Source organism: Epinephelus lanceolatus, chromosome 5, assembly GCF_041903045.1.
Source record: "Epinephelus lanceolatus isolate andai-2023 chromosome 5, ASM4190304v1, whole genome shotgun sequence".
NCBI lineage: Eukaryota > Metazoa > Chordata > Actinopteri > Perciformes > Serranidae > Epinephelus > Epinephelus lanceolatus.
The window spans coordinates 8,465,465-8,485,314 of NC_135738.1; the positions used below are offsets into that span (position 1 = coordinate 8,465,465).

General features: G+C 39.8%; 1 protein-coding gene across 1 annotated transcript in view; it reads left to right on the top strand.

The window, feature by feature from the left end:
- Positions 1-2,820: 2,820 nt before the first annotated feature.
- Positions 2,821-19,850, top strand: part of dgkzb (diacylglycerol kinase, zeta b) — a 70,754-nt gene continuing 53,724 nt past the window's right edge. Inside the window, exon 1 of the mRNA XM_078167662.1 lies at positions 2,821-3,157. Within this exon, the coding sequence (XP_078023788.1) occupies positions 2,967-3,157 (191 nt within the window). The 5' untranslated portion in view covers positions 2,821-2,966. The remainder of the gene's footprint in view (positions 3,158-19,850) is intronic.

Genomic DNA, 19,850 nt, shown 5'->3' on the forward strand with positions numbered 1-19,850 from the left:
GTCGTCAAAGCTTCCAGACTCCATTGACAAAAACAGTGATTTTAGTTTGCTGAACACAGGAGCTGCTGGTCTACTGCTGCCTTGATCAGTTAGTTTGTGTTATTGTGTGACTTTGGTGAATCCGAATTAACCATTTAAAATGCTAAAGTCACACAGTCACACAAACAAAGTAAATAACTGAGGCAGCAGTAGACCAGAAGCCCCTGTGCTCAGTGAGCTAAAATTACTGTTTTTGTCAATGGAGTCTGGCTTTGAAGTGAGTGGGATATTGATTTTTATAAGTGAGACTTTTTTAGGTGTCTTAAATATGTGATGTTGCTGCCCCCGTCCACAGCAGTGCATTACTTAGAGATTCCATGTTGGACTCCAGCCCGCTTCTCCAAACTGGAGGCATGCTGATTGACATCTACTGTATGTAACACACTGACTATGTATAAGTACCTCACACAACCCAACGACAAAAAACATGAACCATCCCAACCTGGTTATCATCATAATAATAACAATAATGATAAAAATTAATGACTTTGATTTATAACACTGTCACACACAAAGTGCAGCTCAAAGTGTATAACAAATTAAAAACATGAGCAGAAACAAACGACTAAATGGATTAAAATAAATACTTTAATATATACACTATGTATGTATAACAGCTGCAACAACAGCAGTTATTTCTAAGCTGTTTTTGTGGGTAAATCTAAAGAAGACTCAAATAACAGCACGTACATCCAAAAACGATACGTCCTGGTGCTGGACAGAAAAACAAACACAAAAATACAAAAACAAGAATGCACACCAGAAACTGCTCCATTTGGAAACATTAATTGTATCATCACATGTGACGTTTCGGGCACCAGCCCTTTATCAGCCATGAACAAGATAAGGAGACACACCTCTATATATACAACCAATGGAGGTCGCCCAACAGATCATGTGATAACACATGTAGCTATACAGAAACTGAGCACAACACACTGCAAAAAATTAAATTTACAAAGAGAAAATCTGAAATTTTCTCCTACAATTTCACCTTGAATTTGCATGTCATGCATGACATTTTTTTTATCTGATGTTTCAGTCACGTGATGCTCTAGGTACTGCTGACCTTTTTGCAAATGTATTTTCTGTCAATATATTTTTCTCTAAATACCTTTTTTGTAAATGTATTTTTTTGTAAATGCATTATACTCCTGTGTAATTCTGTACTGGTTTGCAGTGTGTTGTGCTCGGTTTCTGTTTATCTGCATGTGTTATCACATGATCTGTTGGGCGACCTCCATTGGTTGTATATATAGAGGTGTGTCCCCTTATCTTGTTCATGTCTGATAAAGGGCTGGTGCCCGAAACGTCACATGTGGTGATATGATTAAAATTTCCAAAAGGTGCAGTTTCTGGTGTGTGAACCTGTTTTTGTGTTTTCATGAATCTAATGACACCTTCACCTGAATGTCATCACATCACAACACAAATCACAAACAGACGATGTCATCCTGCTGATTTAGGATCAGATTAGAAAACACTGAGCATTGACCTCTGTTTCTTCTGTTTGTAGTTGGGACGCCTTGTGTTTCCAGCTGTTAAACTTTTAAACTAAACATATACATATGCAGAGATTCTGGATTTTACATGAGCAAAAATGAACAAAAATTATTAAAGGCACTTGAACATTTTTGTTGAAATCAGGGTGTTTAATTTGTTTTAAAACACCTCTGACTGGATCTTTGTAACAGAAAGGACTTAGTCCCGTCCTGGTCCTGCACCTTCTTTTTAATTGGCTGTCAAAAATAACCCGGGCTCATCCTTCAGTTCCACCTCAGAGCAGGAACCCAGGGGATGAAGCCGCCACGTGCCCGCGGTGAAGGGCTCTGCGTGGGCCTCGCTGCGGCCGTGCGACCTCCGCTTTACTGCAGCGCACACACACTTTCTCTCTCGGTGTGGGCTGTTCACCATCTTTATGTAAAACCTATGTGGGAGGGGAGCACATTGCAGAGTGGGGCTTCAGAAATGTGATCCAAGTGAGAGGCAGGCTGCTGTTTTCACAGTGAGAAAGGCTCTCATGTTCAGGATATGTTAATTCTGTTCTATTTAACACCTCAGAGCTCGACACACTCTGCGTCTGGCAGCTGTTTGATTAAAGAAGAAGAAGATAAAACTGAGGCCCTGTTTGCCTCCTCTAAGTCTGCTTTGTCCTCAGCTGCTGCTGCAGCTCTGGAGAGGAGAAAATTAGTTCATTTCCTCCTCTTTTTTTAGCAGCTGTACAGTCTCAGAAGCTCCAGCAGGTGGCAAAGCACTCACCTCTCCCTCCCAGCCAATCACAGCAGGCAGAGCCGGGAGTGGGCGGGACATAGGAAAAAGAGAGGGAGAGCCACAGAGCTGAGATAAAAGTAGAAAGAAGGAGAGTGAGCAGAACAGCAGAGACTCACGACTCTGAGGACAGAAAACTGAACTGTGAAGTGGGGAAGCAACAGGTCGGCACAGAGGAGGAGGAGAAGAAGAAGAAGTGCGGCTACACACTTCTTCTTCTTCTGTGTTTTTCTGTCAGGGTTTCAAACTTCCTGGATTTGCTGCTGAGCGTGTGGTGAGGGGAGAAAGAGGAGGTCTGTTCAGAGAGCATGAGGAGGAGACAGGCTTCCTCAGGCTGGGAGGGTTAGGAGGAGGAAGGAAGTAAGGAAGCCAGTTTAGAGAAAAGCAACCCCCCTCTCCACCTCCTCCACCTCCTCCTCCTCCTCCTCCTCCTCCTCCTCCTTCTTCCTAACAGGGGCTGTAACAGTTGGTTCTGTTGTGCTGCTGCTTCCTGGTGTAAAGTGAAGCTGCACTTCCTGTGTCGGCTGCTGCTCTCAGACTGAACTTGTGAGTGAAGTGAAGCTGTCAGAATGGCTGACTGCTGCTCAGCCTGCAGTGTGAGCTCTGCGCTGACCTCAGACCAGCTCGGCTTGTGAGAGAAGCAGCAGAGAGAGGCGGCCATGGATCAGCAGCCTGAGGAGGAGCAGCAGCCTGCACAGGATGGAGCAGAGGGGCCGTCCTCCTCCTCCACCTCCACCTCCACCTCCTCCTCCTCCCCAGCCTCCAACACGGAGCTGCCCTCGGCGGCACCCGCCCCCCGCTGCCACCACACCAGCAGGACCTTCACCGGCCTGAGGATCTTCTGCAGGAGGTGAGTGTCCTCTCCACCAGCTGGTCCAGGGTCAGATCAGCTGCTCACATCAAGTCACATTAACACAACTTTCTCTCACACACACACATACACAGAATCTGTTTCTACAACTTTAGAGCAACACTAAGAGGTTGAAGCTCTTAAGTTTTGAGTGGGCACCTCTTCTCCCTCCTCTGCTGCACAGGAAGTGATGCGTTGTGTGGCACATTTCCAGTTCAGAGTAAAACATCTCTGAGATGTGGTGTGTTTAAGATGACATGTGGAAACAGGACGTTGTGTTGGTGTTGAGGAAGAGGATCCGCTGTGTCGGTGATGTGAAGGAGAAAACGTGTTTTGCTTTTGTATCATAACTTCAGAGAGACGTCATTTAATGAAAGCAAAAAAGACTTCTCTTAGAAGAAGGTGAAAAAGGTGAAAGTATTTCAGAGAGCATTTGGACCAGGGATGGCCAAAGTTTTCGGACTGTGAGCCAGATATAGAAAAATATAAAGAGTCAAGGGACAAACAATAGTAAATGCACAGTTTGAGACCAGTTACACGGCAAGAAAATCAGTGTTTCTAAACCAGAACACCTATTTACCATTAAAGAATTCAGCTTCTATCAAAACTACGACGCAACACTACTAACAGGTTAACATTTAACATCACAGTAGGTGAAAGTATTTGTCTATCTTCGTCTTTTCAGGTCTGCGAACACTAAGGTAAATGCTTTCATCAATAGAAATCAATCCATGTAGGTGAACATTATGTGTCTGCCCAATTCATATCTCTTGACCTGTATGTTATTTTATGCTCTGTACAGTGACCTTGGGTGTTTTTTAATAAATTAATAAAATTAAATGTATTATAGCAACATCTATTGTTCAAATAAAGAGGTGCAGTGGCAGGGTTTGTTGGTAGTTTATGTTTAAAACTTACCTGCAGACTGCTTAGAAATAGGCAACAGGTCTCAGTTGGCCCACTGGCCGTAGTTTGGCCACCCTGACTTCGACAATGTCTGACCATTGTGTAGATTTTATCTTGGTTTTCTGTGTTAAATTTTTCCCCCGTTAAGTTCAGGAACTAGTTTATGGTTTTTCAGCACTGATTTGTTATTCAACCGCCAAAAGTTGGTATTTATATGTGGTAATATTTGTGTCATGTAACCTCATGTGGGTTTAAACCATTGAAATGGTTCGGCGCATTTGTACTTTTATAACGGCTGCAGTGAGAGGCTCACTGGAACAGAAAAGAGGAATACAATTATAGATTGTGGTCTGTTGGTAGAACAAAAAAAAAAACACATTTTAAGATGTCAGTTTGTGTTCTGAGGAGTTTTCAGAGGCATGTTTTGACATTTTGTGACTGTACTCTTAAACTTCCTTCATATATATTGCAGTGTAACCCTCTGAAGCAGCGACAGCAGCAGTGATCTCCTCTGCAGGAGCGTCTCGTTTCAGGTTCTCAAATGTGAGAATTTGCTGCTTTCGACTGAATCTTAAATCTTTGTGTTTCTGAGCGTTAGTCAGACATTTGATTAAGTCATTTTTGACGTTGTGATGAGCATCCATAACAAAAATACTTGCAGCCTACTTCTAAACTCCCTTAATATTTTGGCTGGTTTTGCAGTTCAACCCAGTTTAACAGATGTTATCAGTTTGACCTTGAAATCAAACAGCTAAAATCATCTGGACCATGAAACTAAATATAAAATGAGATTTCTATCGCAAACAACTAAAAAGAGACTCGACTGACGATCAAAAACGATAGTGAAACCTGTCTGACCGAGAGAGAGAAGAAAAGCCACAGTTTTATCATTTCTTCTTGTCACTTCTCATCTTATCGACACTGATATGAACTCCTGAACTGTACAAAGTAAACTGGAGACAAAAAGAAATTTGATGATTTCAAATTCTCAAATTTTAAAATGAGCTGTTTTTTGGTCTTTTGTTAACTAAGATATTTTTGGGTTTTGGACTGTTGGTCAAACAGAACAAGACATTTATTGAGGATGTTGTTTTGACTGATTGTCACCAGATGTGCTGCTAAAATCAATCCAACAAATCTCACGGTTTACAAGTTTAAAGAAATGATGAAACTGTGGCTTTTTCCCCCTCTTTTGGTCTGACAGGTTTCACTCTCATTTCTGATACTGAGTCTAGTCTTTTTTAGGTTTTCTCTGAAACTGAGGGACTGAACACCAAATTAAGAGACTGAATATCACCAGACATGTTGTTAAAATTCATTCCACATATGTCAAAGTTCATATTTAGTTTCATGGTCCAGCTGTTTGATTTCAAGGTCAAACTATTTTAGAGGGTTGAACTGTAAAAACAGCCAAAATCTGAAGGGATTTTGGAAGCAGGGCTCCGATGAACATTTATTTTCATTAATATTTTGTCTTTAAAACATCAGGTATGGTGAAAGAAGTCTCTTTTGGTTATCAATGTGTCATTTAAATGAACTAAATCCAGCTTTGTACACTTGTTGTTTTGATGTGTAGAGACTGACTTCTCTGTAACATGACTTTTTATAACTGGCTGTGGGGCATCATGCTGCAGAGTTACATGTCGTTGATGTGATCTGATTAAACCTCTGCTGCTGTGCTGCAGGAGGCGATCAGGCTGCTGGAAAGTCCTCCTCTAATGGAAGATTGAGATAAAAACAGAGCAGCTGATATTTCATTTGAAATTAACTCTGTGGTGTATTTTAAATGTAGCTGAGCTGAACTGACGGGTCATTGGTGCAGTGAGACTAAAGTCCCGGAAACCGACAAACCGACATGAAAAAAATAGTGACGATGAAGGTTGACTGTTACGGTACCTGTGTCTCAGCCAAAAAGTTGCACCTGAACACACCGCAGAGACAAAGCTGACGGCAAACCAGCACGTGCGTTCAACGCCTGCGTGAAAGGAAATGACTCTCCGTACCAGCAGGCGGCAGTAGACTGTATTCGTTATTAAAAAGGGAAACAGGAAGATTGACAGGACAGATTCAAGAGGCTAGTTGCCAGTTAGCACATTAACAACACAATGTTGAAAGAACAAATGATATAAACCATGTGCCAGTGAAGACTGACACAAACAATCACAATCTGTTTCTGTTAGAGAGCTCAGTGACTAAAAAATAATCTTGCCTAATATAATAACTTTGTTTCGATCTCACTGCTACTTGACTTTAGCCGTTTGTTTACTTTCCTCACTTCAGTTTCTCTTCTTGTGCACTGAGGTGAACTGCCAATCAGAGTGATTTCATTCACCGATAGGCTCCACTGGCTCAGACACTGATTCAAGATGTTGAATCGGCTAGAAAACAGCCGACAAGGGCCAACGGTGTGGGGCTAGGGCGTAAGATGCTCACCGACGGCCCCACATTGATGGATGGCCGATCGGGACCTCTCAGGCACCGCTAGTGATTTTCACTGCTTGCACATGCACTGCATTCAGAGACATTTCTGTTTGCGCCTTTTCACACACGTCCACATGAAAGTATCTTCAATCAGATTGATTTAACCCGTTACATGCTGCAGAGTAACTGCTTTCATTCACATCACAGCTCTGAATATTGATCCTTGCTCCCGTTCACACATGACCACACACAGGGAACGTTCCAGAACTTTTCAGGGACAAACTGCATGTGTGAAAAGGGGCTTATTTTAAATCTAAATGAACTGAAACGAGTGACGTAGAGAACTGTTGTTGGAGAATGAGATTCTGAGATTTTGTGATAGTTTTCTGTATGTATGACAGCTGTTTGATTGGTGTGAGAGTGTGTGTGAAAGTGTAATTGAGTAGCAGCTTGTATGGTACCCTCGGCCACCAGTGTATGAGTGTGTTTGAATGGGTGAATGTGGCATGTAGTGTAAAGACTTGGACATACTTTTCGGGCTGAAGGTCCGCAGAGAACTGTGGTCATACAGACACGCAGGCAGATCTATTCATAATTGTCGAAAACAGGAGGGCTGAGAGGTGAGTTTACCCTCCTCCTACTGCCAACATTGGGTAAAAGTAAAAGTTGTTGTAAAAATCTTTGGTCTAAAAGTTCAGACCAAAGATTTGTGACGAGACAAAACCGTTTTAGAATGTTGCAGAGGAAAGTTGCAGAGGTGTGAAATGGCCGGTCTGTGCTTGAGTCAAGCCGGCTGATGGTGTCACCTACAACTCAGCTGGTCAAATTGCTGGCTGCTGGTAGTGGAACTTAAAGCATGTAACCTGTTTCTACAGCCAGTCTTGTAGTGAAGTCCCCTGGTCAAGTCAAAATGACCACAGACGGTGCGTTCGCTTGCTGCAACAGGTGCACATTCTCATTGACTGATTAATTGCCGCTGTTTATTTATATTATTGTGGCGTATTTATTGTGAATACAGTCCATCTGATGCTCATTTTGTTTCTATTTTTCACCGTTTCATCACTACTACAAATGCACCTGCAGCCAGTATCTCTCTGTCACTATCCTCATTCATATTTTAAGAAGCTACAAATTATATTCAGCAGCAAAATAAACCTGAAAAGCTGCAAGTCAGAACAGAAGTACAGAGAGTTGTTGCACAGAGATGATACACAGTCTGATCTAGTTGCATTGGTGTGAACCTGCAGGTTTTTAGAACGGTGCATTGCAAGTAGTTGTCTGTTTCAACACTTTTATCATGAATCTTTGGTCTGAACTGGGCTTGGTCTGGAGTAAATGTCAGTGGAATATCCAACTTAAAACTACTTCATCGTGGTGAGGCGGGTGCGGCCCGTGTGAAAGCAGTGTTGGACTGGAGTGTGGAGCAAGAGAATGGAGCATGTGCAGTTGGCGCACTTGCTATGCCTACAGTCTACGTGGTCACAAAAAATGGGTGGACCCTTGCGGACATGGGTGGTTGACGAGCTTTACATCACACAGACCAAAGTTGACACGTGGATGTGGAAACTGCGAATTGGCCTTTAGAGCGCTTTGAGCAGTAGGAAGACTAGAAAGGCGCTCTACAGGTGCAGCTCCGTTTATAATTTACCAATTACACACAGGGTACAAATTAACCTTTTTGTCCAACAAGGCGAGTGAATGTTTAAATTTACCAACCAGCATTTAGTTAGTGGATGTTGCTAATTGTGTACCTTGTATACACACATACATATAAACAACACCCAGGGCACAAACTGTGTGTGTGTGTGTGTGTGTGTGTGTGTGTGTGAGCTCATGTTTCCAGGAGGACGTCAAACTGAGCTGCACTCTGACTTCCTGTTTGATCTCTGAGTAATATATCAGTGTGTGTGTTAGTCAGTGCTGCTCACTGTCTGTTAATGAGCCGCACATCAAGCACTCAACATGAAGCACATCAACTGCAGTACTCCACTTAGGTACAAATTAAGTACTTGTACTTTAGAGGATTAGATCCATTTTCTGCCACTTTTAATTTCAACTGCACGGCACTGACATGAGTGTTTCTACACTGTTGTACTTTTACTTCAGAGAAGGATCTGAATACTTCTCTCACCACAGTACTATGGTATCAAAGGTTTAACGGTGCAGTGTCGGATCATAAATATGCTCCGCTGGGAATAAAAAGGTAACAAGTGCAAACTCAAGTCGAGTCAGGTGGTTAGTTTAATCTCCCAGTGATCTCCCATGGTCCTCTAATTATAGCTGCTATTAATGGATTGGCAGAGCAATTAATTAAAAACGGTCATTTTTAGGGCCTGATGGGAATGTTTCACTCCAGAGGAGACGATTCAATCTGTCGAAGGACGGAGGAGGAGGAGGAGGAGGAGGTGGAGGAGGAGGAAGAGGAGGAAGAGGATGTGGAGAAGGTGGAGGAGGTCTCAGCTCCTCCTCTCTCAAATCAGTCAAGGGCTTAAAAGCAGAACACTGTTGTCATTTATTTTTCTGCTGTCTTTAAATTATAAAAAGGTCTAAACTCTTTACTGCAGTAAAAGTACCACACTGTGAAAATACTCAGGTAAGAGTCCTGCATTTAAAACCTTACTGAAGTAAAAGTCAGTATGTTGCAGTAAAGTGCTATCAGTGTTTTCTTCTTCTATCAGATGTTTTTGGATTAATGTTACTGCTGCATTAAGGTGTATGTGTCATTTTACTGCTGTAGATGTTTAAGGCTGTGCTCATTGTAACTCCTTTATACTGTTGGGTCGTTTAATCTACAGCAATGCATCATATTCTATAAGATCATCCTGTGAGAACCACGTGTCTCTAAAAAGTCAGAAAACAGCCTGTTTTCAGCTTTGCAATGATACATTTTCAGCTGATCCAAGAGCGTATTTAAAGGCAGAGCTGACCCTACCCATTAAGCATTCAGCAGTTGCTTAGGGTCCCCTGGTCTCTGGGGGCCCCTAGAAAATATTTTTTTTAATGAACAGAAGACAATAACGAAATAAAAATTGAACCTCCTAAATAAAAATTGACAATATTTCCCAACATTTTGCTGACATATACTAGAACACACTGTGGATGTTTCAGTCAGCTTTGAGTTTACTTTGTCACTACAAATGATTAGGGACTGTTTATTATTTATAAGGAGGGAGGGGGTGGTGCAAAAAAGCACTTTTTAAGCACTTTTTTTAAGATTTTTACTTTGGCTTAGGGGAGGGGCATATAGATTTAAATGGTTGTATTTTGCATTTATTTCCAACAGATTTTTTTTTAAGATTATTTTTATTAGCTTTTTGCCTTTATTGACAGGACAGAGGGTGAAATGGGGAGACAGAGAGAGAGTGGGGACTGACATGCAGCAAAGGGCCACGAGCCGGATTCAAACCCGCAGCCGCTGTGGCAAGGCAATGCCTCTATACATGGGGGGCTGGCACTATCCACTACGCTACCAACGCCCCGACACAGCAGATTTTTAAAAAGATATTTTTGGGGCTTTTCAAACATCCAGTGGTCCTTGGACACTATGAACATTTCCATCAGAAAAAAAAAGAAAATTTGAGCTTAAAATAGTGGTATTTCATCAGAATTACTTACAAAAATAATCTTCACACAAATTAACCAGCATGCACGACAAGAGTGAAAAATCAAGGCTCTTTCAACTTCAGGATTTTGTTTTTAACGTTGTTTTTTAAGGAAAAAAAATGTGTAGCTTTGGGGAGGGTAAAAAAACAACAACAAAAAAACAAAAACCCAGACACCCCTCTCTGCTGATAAGTAAAGAACAGTCCCTTATATTTATAAGTTTCTCAGACGAAATTGTAAAGAGTAGCACAAATATACTTTAAACCCTGATCACATGAAAGGTCACTGTAATAATAATCAATTTAACTTGACTGAAATAAGACTAAACTACTTCCTAAATGATCACATTATACCTGTTATTAGAAATTTTGCCCTTTTTTGGGCAACTTTATGTCAACATTTTATGAAGTGCTCCTTTTGGTTTTTCTTTCATATTTGATTACTGCACAAAGTTATTAGACGTGTGTAATAACTGCATGTTCTTCACCATATGATAGCCTTGTACATCATATTTTTTGGACTCTCTCCCAGCTATATCTCCAACCTCTTAGTGCCGTACACACCAGGACGTACTTTGAGGTCCTCGGCAGCAGAGGTCTTTTGTCTGTTTCAGATTTCTGTCTGAAAACTAAAGGAGACAGAGCATTTGCTGTCAGGGCCCCGAGGCTCTGGAACAATCTGCCCTAGGAAATCAATTATCTCTTTTAAGTCCCTTCTTAAAGCTTACTTTTATCGAAGAGCCTGTCCTGATTTTACTTGAATTTTAAGTTCATTAATACTGTCTTTCATTTCCTTAGTTTTTATACACCAAAGTGTTTTGATCAGCTCTTTTAAAAGTCATTGTTTTCATGTCTTGTCTGTTTGTAATTGTTCTCATGTAAAGCGCTTCGTAACTCTGTTTTAAAAGTGCTTTATACATAAAGATTGTTATTTTTATTATATCTATAACTAACTTTGGACATCTTACACATGAAGACAGGTGAGGCTTGGCCCTTTCTAGTGAGACCATAACACTAAAATATGCTTCAGACTTAAACCAGATCAAGCAAAAGGCCTTGAGAGGGGTCATTCATAGAGTTAGAGCGTAATAGACAAATATTGTATTTACTAAGGATGAGTGAGTACTCCATTATTTGTATCAGTGTCTGTGTCTTTTTTTAAACCAACTAAATAATCTGTATCTGTATTTGTACTCGGAATGGATGGGTTTATGTTGAAAGTGGGTGGTGCCTCACTGGAAATTGTTATTATATATTGCTTTTATGTGTTTATAATTAATTAGAAAATCATTTACAGAACAAGCTCAGACTTACTCTTCAGATGATTTTTGATCACAGTTGAAAACAGCTACCAAAATGAGTTTGACACCCCTGCTGTAGTCTGTTTAAAGATAGTGTTGCTGCTCAAAGGTCTTTAGTCTTTAAATGCTTATATTTAGGGGAGATCCGGTACGATTGTAGCAGGGGGACAGTTGTAGCACGGGCCCTTATTCGTGTTACACGCGTCTCCGGAATGTGAAAGTTGGAACACGCGATTGTCTTCTGGTGACCACTTCCGGTACGAAGAATCACTTCATTCCGACTCATTTTCCCGAAGTTATCAGCGAAATACTCATTTTCGAATCCTTAAGTAAAGTATCGACACCGAAGGTGTTTTTCCATTTTGTCAAATAGTTTATTTATACAACACTGCAAACATATGTCATCTGTTAGACCCATCTGCAGGCTTAACATGAGCCTTAACTTGTTGATTATTCATGTTTTTTGACATTATGCTTGCAGGAAATGCCCAGGATCAGAGTGAAGAAGACAGCCAGGGCTCAGATAGACCCAGACCTGTATGATAGAGCCTGGCAGGCAGTGGTGGAGGGTTCTTCTGTTCTTTATTTTTGAAAAGGGACCTTTAAAAACAATACATTAGTCTACAGTTCATGGTTAATATAAACTCAATAAATACAATGTTAAAATACTTAAGTTAAAAAATAAATTCATGTTATAAATAGATCTAAAGGCTAATTGAGTTCATGGTTAAAAAAACGAGTTAAAAAACAATGTTACAGTTCATGATTTACATAAATACAATTCTAAAATGTTTTTAAAAATAAGTTAAAATATTAAAAATCATAAGTAGGACTATATAAATATAGTTAATGTGTGGTTAAAAATGTGTGATTAAAAATCATTATGTGCTCTGCATCATCTTCGGGTCCGTCACATTTAACAAACGTTTGACAACAGGTGACGAATGTGAACGTACCCGTTTGCTGAAAGGCTACTTTTTACTGACAGTCCCTTTGCCTGATGTTAATGGGCATCCTAGTATAAGTTAAAACAGCAATAAAAGTAAAACTGTGAAGTATGTGCCAGAAAAATGTGGTAACTTAACGTTTTTTGCCTTTTTCGACGACCGCTACAAGTGACCCGCTCGAGCGCTACAATTGTCCCTCGTGTGCGGGGTGAATGTATCACTGCGCACCTTCCACTTTCAGCCTGATCACGCTCGATATATTAATTCGCGGAACTTCGTTGCTGTTTGTATTGACGGAGGACACATGTAGGTTGCTTGCATACAAATATTGGCAATCTGAGTTGTAATTTTTTTATGCAGAATGGTGGAAAAACGAAAAGTGCTACAATTGACCCGGATCTCCCCTACCTTATGTGTGCTTAAACTAATATTCATAGTACACAAGTTGGTTTTAGTGCCATGTGAACTCGTTACAACGACGGGGCCCCATAACCAAATCCTGCCTAGGGCCCCCAAAAGTCTGGTGCCGGCCCTGCATAATGGATCTATTCATCCCTCACTTTATAACAAATATTCAGCATCAAAACATCTGGAGATACGTGAGTGTCACCGGACAGGAAGTAACTAGTAACTAAAGCTGTCAGACAAATGTAGTGCAGTAAAAAGTACAGTAGTTACCTGTGAGATGGAGCTGAGGACAGAACAATGTATCCTTCAGTACAGTTTCCAAGGTGTGGGCAAACATCAGTGCGCATGCTCGGAGCGGATGGCACCAATCCGATGCTACAATCTGATTGGCTGATTTCCAATCTCTGCTGTTACTGTCAGAAGTTTGTATCAGTTATAACGAAGACAGCAACTGCTGTGACCGCGGTCTGTGTGGATTATCCTAATCCACACTTAGACTTAAGAAAGTAATCTTTCTTAAGTCTATATTATAAATAAAACTCGAGATGAAACGTCGGAGCTGAGCAGGTGTCGTTAAAAACCAGGTAAAAATCAGCGGATTTATCGTGAAAGTTTAGCTAGCTTTTTACAAAAGTTTTTGCTTCTGTACCTGGTGAAGAGCAGCAGTCTGTGAGGATCTCCAGCTTCTTCCTGAGAGGATTAAAACATGAAACCAGCTGAACAACAGAGTAAAATCAGAGTTACTGAGAGTGAAGACAGACGGAGAGCTGAGCAGAGTCACAGGCTGCTGAAGAGGTATGTGTTCAAGCACCTGTGTTACACTGCTGCTCAGTCACATACACTAGTGTTAGCTAACCTTACAGTGGAGCTGTCTGTCAGTGATAGTCTTATGCTAACAGAGAAACATTGAAGTAGAAATACTAATACAAGACATTAAACATCAAACAGTTAAAGTAGGATAAATAATAATAGGCTTAGACCTACTGTGGCAGACTGATGTACAGTAGAGATAACATGAATAAACTGTAATATAGATTGGTTAAAAAACAAACAAACATGTATATACTACTACTGCTACTATTAGTAATACTATTAATAGTTTAATTGATTTTTATTTTTGTGCCTTGCATACTTCCATGTGCCCAACCCTCAAAGGATTACAAGACACTATTACAATGACATCACTGTAACAATCAAAAGCACATCCAAAAATAGAATACTCTGCCTTGACTGGTAAAGAAATTCAGCCACAAAAAAGCTTCCCTTTCTGAAACAAAATTCATTTTTTCATCATCCAGCCAAAAGAAATCAACATAAATAGAAGTTGTTTTTTCTGACCTTTGTTTATTGATATTTTACACACAAATTGACAGTAGTGTTAAAGCACTTGTGAATGACAGAAACCAACCAAACCAAACCAACCAACCTACAGACAAACAAACAAAAAAGAACCTACACAGAAAACCCCCCCACAAAACAAAACAAAACAAAACATTCAGCTTGGTCATAGTTCACTTATTACAGTAAACAATAACCTTGCTCTTAAAGTCAGGGTAAGAATAAAGATATGTGTACAAAAATAGACAAGATCCAGTGTGTTATTGTTCAAGAATAGCTGGAAAGGTCATTTTCTTAACATAGGCGAAGAGCAGCCCTCATGTCTTTTTAAGTTTCCTGAGAGAGTCTAGTCTGCCGTTTCTTTATCCTGACACTGAAATGCAGAAAACTTAAAATCATCAACCAGTTTAAAGGACAAATCCTGAACTTAAACACCAAACATGCTGCACTTGACTACCTACGTCAGTAACATGACCTCACATCAGCATTGGAAATTAACTTTTTTGTCCATCTGCCACTACGGTTGGTGGATTCCAGAATCTAGTAGCCACTCAATAGATTTCCATTGTTTTTTGCGGGTGAGTGAAGCAAATTTAGCAGCATATTTTACCAGCATTTGGCTTGTGGCTGGTCCTTATATTCCACCCTGCCCTGCACATGTAATGTAAAGACACTGTAGCGTAAGGAATAGATGATTGGTCCGACTGCATCCAGAAAGAGAGAAAGATTATTTATTTAAAAAAGAGAGCAAGAGAAATATCATCTCTCTGTGATCTGTAGTTCCTGCTCGTCTGCAGTGGTGGAAAGTAACTAAGTACATTTACTGAAATACTCTATTTAAGTAGTTTTAAGGCATTTGTACTTTAAGTATTTCGACTTCCCACTGCTTTATACTTATACTTCACCACATCTCAGAGGAAGATATTGTACTTTTTACTGCACTACATTTGTCTGACAGCTTTTGTTACTGCTCTCTACTTCTGTACTTCCCTTGACCAACGACATCATTAACATGCCGCTTACATATTAATAATAATCAGTAGTAATGACTCAAGTACTTTTACTTTTGGTAGTTAAGTACATTTTGTTGCAGTATTTTTACACTGTATATTACTACTTATACTGTAGTGAATGATTTGAACACTCCGTCCATCACTGCTTGCCTGTGAGCTGTTTCTTACCTGAAAACAGACTCTGATATTAAACACAGAGGGGGAGTATGTTCCTCCAGTGACAGTGCTCTGCTGTAAGATGATCTGATTGATTAGGCAGATGACTAATTATTGGTGTGTCAGAGTCACAGTGAGGATGATGATGGACCTGCAGCAGCCTGATGCTTCCCTCTCTAACCTGATTAGATCTGAGAGGAGGGCAGCTGCAGCTTCGCTCTCTGGATGTCCACTGGTCTCTTCTGATGCTCGAAGGATCAGTATCAGGGATGTAATCCTTTTTGTGATTTTAACATTTAAATTCCTGCAGAGGGAGTTGACGCTCCTCTGAGGGTCAGTGACATCAGACTGAGGTCACAGATAACACGTGGCAGGCTGTTAATCGACCAGCATCGCTGCTTTCTGGATGGTGATTTTTTTTTATGTATGTTCAGACTGAAACATGCTGATGAAATGTGGTCCATCATTCATGTAGCCCTCAGGGTGAACTGTAACAACTTTGACTTTTCATCTAGTGCCATCAACATTTAATGTGTACAATACTTTAGTTTATGACTTCACTTTAAAGGTGTCACATGACCAGAGTCTGTGGATTTGGTTTCAGAACAGTGTAGAGAAAAAATAAAATTCAAAGGGCAGGATCATAAATCAGGAGGCAGAGTTTAGAGTTTTTACCTGAAACCTACATTTTAGTATCTCTAAGGAGGTTATGCTTCAGTTTGTCAGCAGAATTATGGAAAAATTACTGAGCCAATAGAACTAATGACATTTTGGATATAATATTTATCACTTTTGTTAACTTCATGGCTCGGGGCATTTCGCCTTGACGGAGCTCTGTGTTCTCTGAGTGCTTTTCAAGTTAATGACGTGTTTGTTGTTCAGTGATTTAAGAGACGGGAGTGGTGAGTCTGTGATTTTGGAGGATCTGTTGACAATGTGCTGCAGTTTCCTGTGAGTGTCAGGACAAACTGATCTAGTTAAGATTTCTTACGTCGTATGAGGAGGAGCAGTGTTTCTTTTTGTTGCTCATATGGACTGGATATAGTCTGAGAGGCAGGGCCCTGTTCATTTCTGTGAAAGTTGCTCAGTGGTGCATAAAGCCAAAAAAGCTTGATTTCCGCAGTGTCTTTTGCATCATTGAGCTCATAGAACAGACGCACTACAGACTTCGCCATTCAAGCAACTAACTTTTGGTTGGCCGCTCGGCTAACTCTAATGGGGATAAATTGATTTAACCATGCGGCTCTTCTGGGTTTTCCAAATGTTATCAGACCGAATGGATCAAATCCAGATTGTGAAACAAGTCATTTCGCAGGGTCTGTTACATTAAAAGAAATGTATGCGCTGATTGACAGACGTCTCCTTCACATTGTAAGTCTATGGAAAAAATCTCTATGGGCCCCATGGTGTCTTGTGATGGACCAAGAAGTTGTAATTCCATGTTTGGCCGCTATGTCAAATTGGCTCTAAAACGCGGCACTCTTCCTGGAGGCTTGAGGTGAACATGGTCATGCATTGTTTTTACCCCCAAGAGTGTTTAGCTTAGTCCACCCTACTGTGCTGTGATTGGCTGGGAGAAACCAGACCTCCATGAACAGCACCAGACTTTGAAGCCAATTCGACATAGTGACAAAACTCTGTAAGTACAATTCTCGGTCTGCATGTGACGCCATTGGGCCCAAAAAGACTTTTAACCCACGGATGTCACACCCCCCCTAAAATGACTCAGGATGATCAGGATTTGAACTATTCAGTCCGATAACATTTCTTAAATCTGGAAAAACCACACGATTAAATCACTTTATCCCCATTTCATCATATATGTCATACATATGCACATATACATTCATGGGACAACCCTAACTTTCTCCAACCTCCAACTTGCCAACCACAGCACGGTTGGACCAGGGCAATGTGAAACACTCTTGGGAAAAGAATTGCTCATGATTAACATTCCATCTGCTAAACATCAGTATTTTAGCATTCTGATGTTGGCTTAAGCACCGCTGTGTCTCAGTACAGCCTCACAGAGCTGCAACAGCACCGCAGACTCTTTTTAAGATACTGAAAACAACAAACAGGAAGTTAAACTCTTCTTCTACTGAATCTGGAGTCTGTTCTGACACATCTTTGCTCCTGTTTGTAAAAATAACTTGTGTATATATAACACAGATCTATCAGCCCCTTCAGCTACACTGAAATCAGACCAAACTTACAGTTCTGCTTTAGAGAGCCAGTCTGTTGTCAGACTTGCTCAGTCACGTCTCGGTTATATTCTCTACCCAAATACAGGCGGACCAGTTTGTGACATGCAAACACAAAACATACAGTAGCTGTCAGCTGTGTATAGAAGCTTTACGACAAAAACTCATTCTTAAAGAGTACGTTTTTGAACCTTTTGTGTGTTTTTAGCCGTCAGAGAAAAGTTTAGAAAAACTAGTTTCAAGTCCCTTTTTTACTCCCAAAATATAGTATATATATATATAGTATATATATATATATATACGTTTTTCTCTTACATCTGCAGTAATGAAAGGTGATTCTCTAACATGTTAAACTCATATTTTAGACCATACAGTACTCAGGTGTTTCAAAATATTCAAATTCCTACTATTCAACATTTAAAGCCTCAGCTCGGTTTTTGTGTATTTTAGGTTTGCATCAGCTCACACTGTTTACACTGCAGCAATAACCTGTGTCATACTGCAACATACAAATAAGAAACATGATGGTCACTCAGCTGAGCAGATTACAGCAGCAGAAGAAAAAGTCTAGGAAATTTGATGACACAACAAATCTCAGGTTCTTTTTCTTTCTTCTTCTGTTTCCAAAATATAAAACATGCTTGTTTTCTTTTACATCTGCAGTAAAAACATGTATTTTTCTAACATGTTTAACTTTTATTTTAGACCATCAAGCACTGAAATATTACTCACTGATGTTAATAGCTTCAGTTCAGTCACTGTGTTTTTTAATCAGCTCACACTGCTATCACAGGTAACAATTAACCTTTAAAGGTCAGTAGAATGCTTTTATAACTTCAAATCGGCAAACGTGAAACCGTCATAACCAGCAGGTCGGACTTAATTCATCAAACCAGTTCGAGTGTTCTAAATAAACTCTGGCTGGCTATAGCACACCCGGTTTACATTCATCAGCAGAAAGAGATGACGACAGCTGGCTTTATTTCAAGTTACTGGTGGAAAATTCATCAGTACGTCATCGAGTTAAAACCAGAAATATATTTTAAAGGAACTACAAGTATTGGGGGCAAGAAAACTACAAAGAGAGTGATTATTTTGTTAATTATCCATCAGTTATACAGTATGGAAAATGGAGAAACTTAAATTAAATTAAATTAAATTAAACTAGATAATATTAGATTTAATTTAATTTAAGTTAATGCCTCACTTCTGTGAAACTTTGGAGTATTTGTACTTTACTAGAGTATTTTTATTTTCTACAATTTTATGTTTGTACTCCACAACATTTATCTGAGACCTGAAGATACTTTGTAGATTAATATTTTATGATATATGTGCAACATATATTCTTATATAGAGTATTATTATTAATGGTTGAAGAAATAAAGTACGATATATTGCTATAAATTGAGCCTCACAACAGCAGTTTTGGATTAAAATATTGTTTACACCTTCAGCTAACAATTGTGATTATTGATTAATCTGTTGATTCAGTATCTATTATTGAAATTTAAGTATTACACCATCATTCAAATGCTCCAAAAAATGTAAGTTTGAATGTCTACTGTGTCACAAAATGAGCTTTGTGGTGAGATTGTTTTGTCAGCTGTTATTTTTGGATTAATCAGTTAATTGTTTTGTTGATACAATACGAGAAAATGGTAAAAGAAAAGACCCCTCAAGAGCTCAGGGGGACGTCTCGTTTTGGGACATCATGGTGTCTAGAGGTCATATCTCTACTGTCTCTAATAGGGTAATAAAACTATCAAAAGAAAGTCTAATTTTGTCCGACCAACAGTCCAAAACACATAGATACGTAGTTTTCAGCGATATAAAACAGAGAAAACAACAAATATTCAGGTCAGAGAAGCTGGAAACTTGTGAATATTTGACATATTTCCTTCTTGAATTATTGTTAATGTTCATGATAATTGTTGTGGATTCATTTTCTGTTGAATCACCAACTGATTAATCATGTAATGGTTTCATCACTTCTTAACATCATAATTTATAAATAGTTAAACAGTCTTTACTTTTACTGAAGTAAATGTTTGATGCAGGACTTTTACTTGTAGTATAGTATTTGGTATATGTACTGCTGTAAAGGATGTGGGCTGTGGTTGTCATGGAGACACAGCTGGAGTGGACCAGCTATCAACATCTAGTCTGAGCAAACGGCTACTCAGTTGGTTTATCAGAAGTTATTTATGTGTTGTGTTTGTCTCGGTCTGATGGTTGTTGCATCACAGTACGCTTGATCTTCTCCCCGCACTCTCTCTCGTTCACACACACACACACACACACACACAGTGTCTGGATCAAGTGTTGTGGTGTGTAATGGACTCCTGGTCTTCTTCTGTTTCACCGAGGCTCCTCCAGTCTGACACAGGCCGTGCC